Source organism: Penaeus monodon, chromosome 25, assembly GCF_015228065.2.
Source record: "Penaeus monodon isolate SGIC_2016 chromosome 25, NSTDA_Pmon_1, whole genome shotgun sequence".
Lineage (NCBI taxonomy): Eukaryota > Metazoa > Arthropoda > Malacostraca > Decapoda > Penaeidae > Penaeus > Penaeus monodon.
Genome location: NC_051410.1, coordinates 16,009,347 through 16,009,630, shown reverse-complemented (window position 1 = coordinate 16,009,630; position 284 = coordinate 16,009,347). Strand labels below are relative to the sequence as shown.

General features: G+C 38.4%; 1 protein-coding gene across 1 annotated transcript in view; it reads left to right on the top strand.

Annotated features, from left to right (window-relative positions):
* The window catches only part of LOC119589329 (hepatoma-derived growth factor-related protein 2-like), a 32,491-nt gene that overhangs the window by 4,745 nt on the left and 27,462 nt on the right, over window positions 1-284 (top strand). Inside the window, exon 3 of the mRNA XM_037937948.1 lies at window positions 76-208. Within this exon, the coding sequence (XP_037793876.1) occupies window positions 76-208 (133 nt within the window). The remainder of the gene's footprint in view (window positions 1-75; window positions 209-284) is intronic.

Here is a 284-nt window from a genome sequence, read left to right as displayed (position 1 = left end):
TGTTAATCAAGTCATGTTAATCAAAATTGATACTCTAAGAGTTCTTGTACACTATATCCCAAAATTTGATTTCAGGGCTTTGCTGAAACCAGATGACCTATTCCCTTACTCGACCCACGTAGAGAAGTTCGGGAAACCACAGAAGAGGAAGGGTTTCAATGAAGGCCTGTGGCAGATAGTTAATAATCCAAGTCTAGACCCAAGCATAGTAAGTTTCTCATGATACAGAAATCAGTTTGAGACATTTCTTGGCATGGCAAACATGTCCACCATAATTTTAGTTT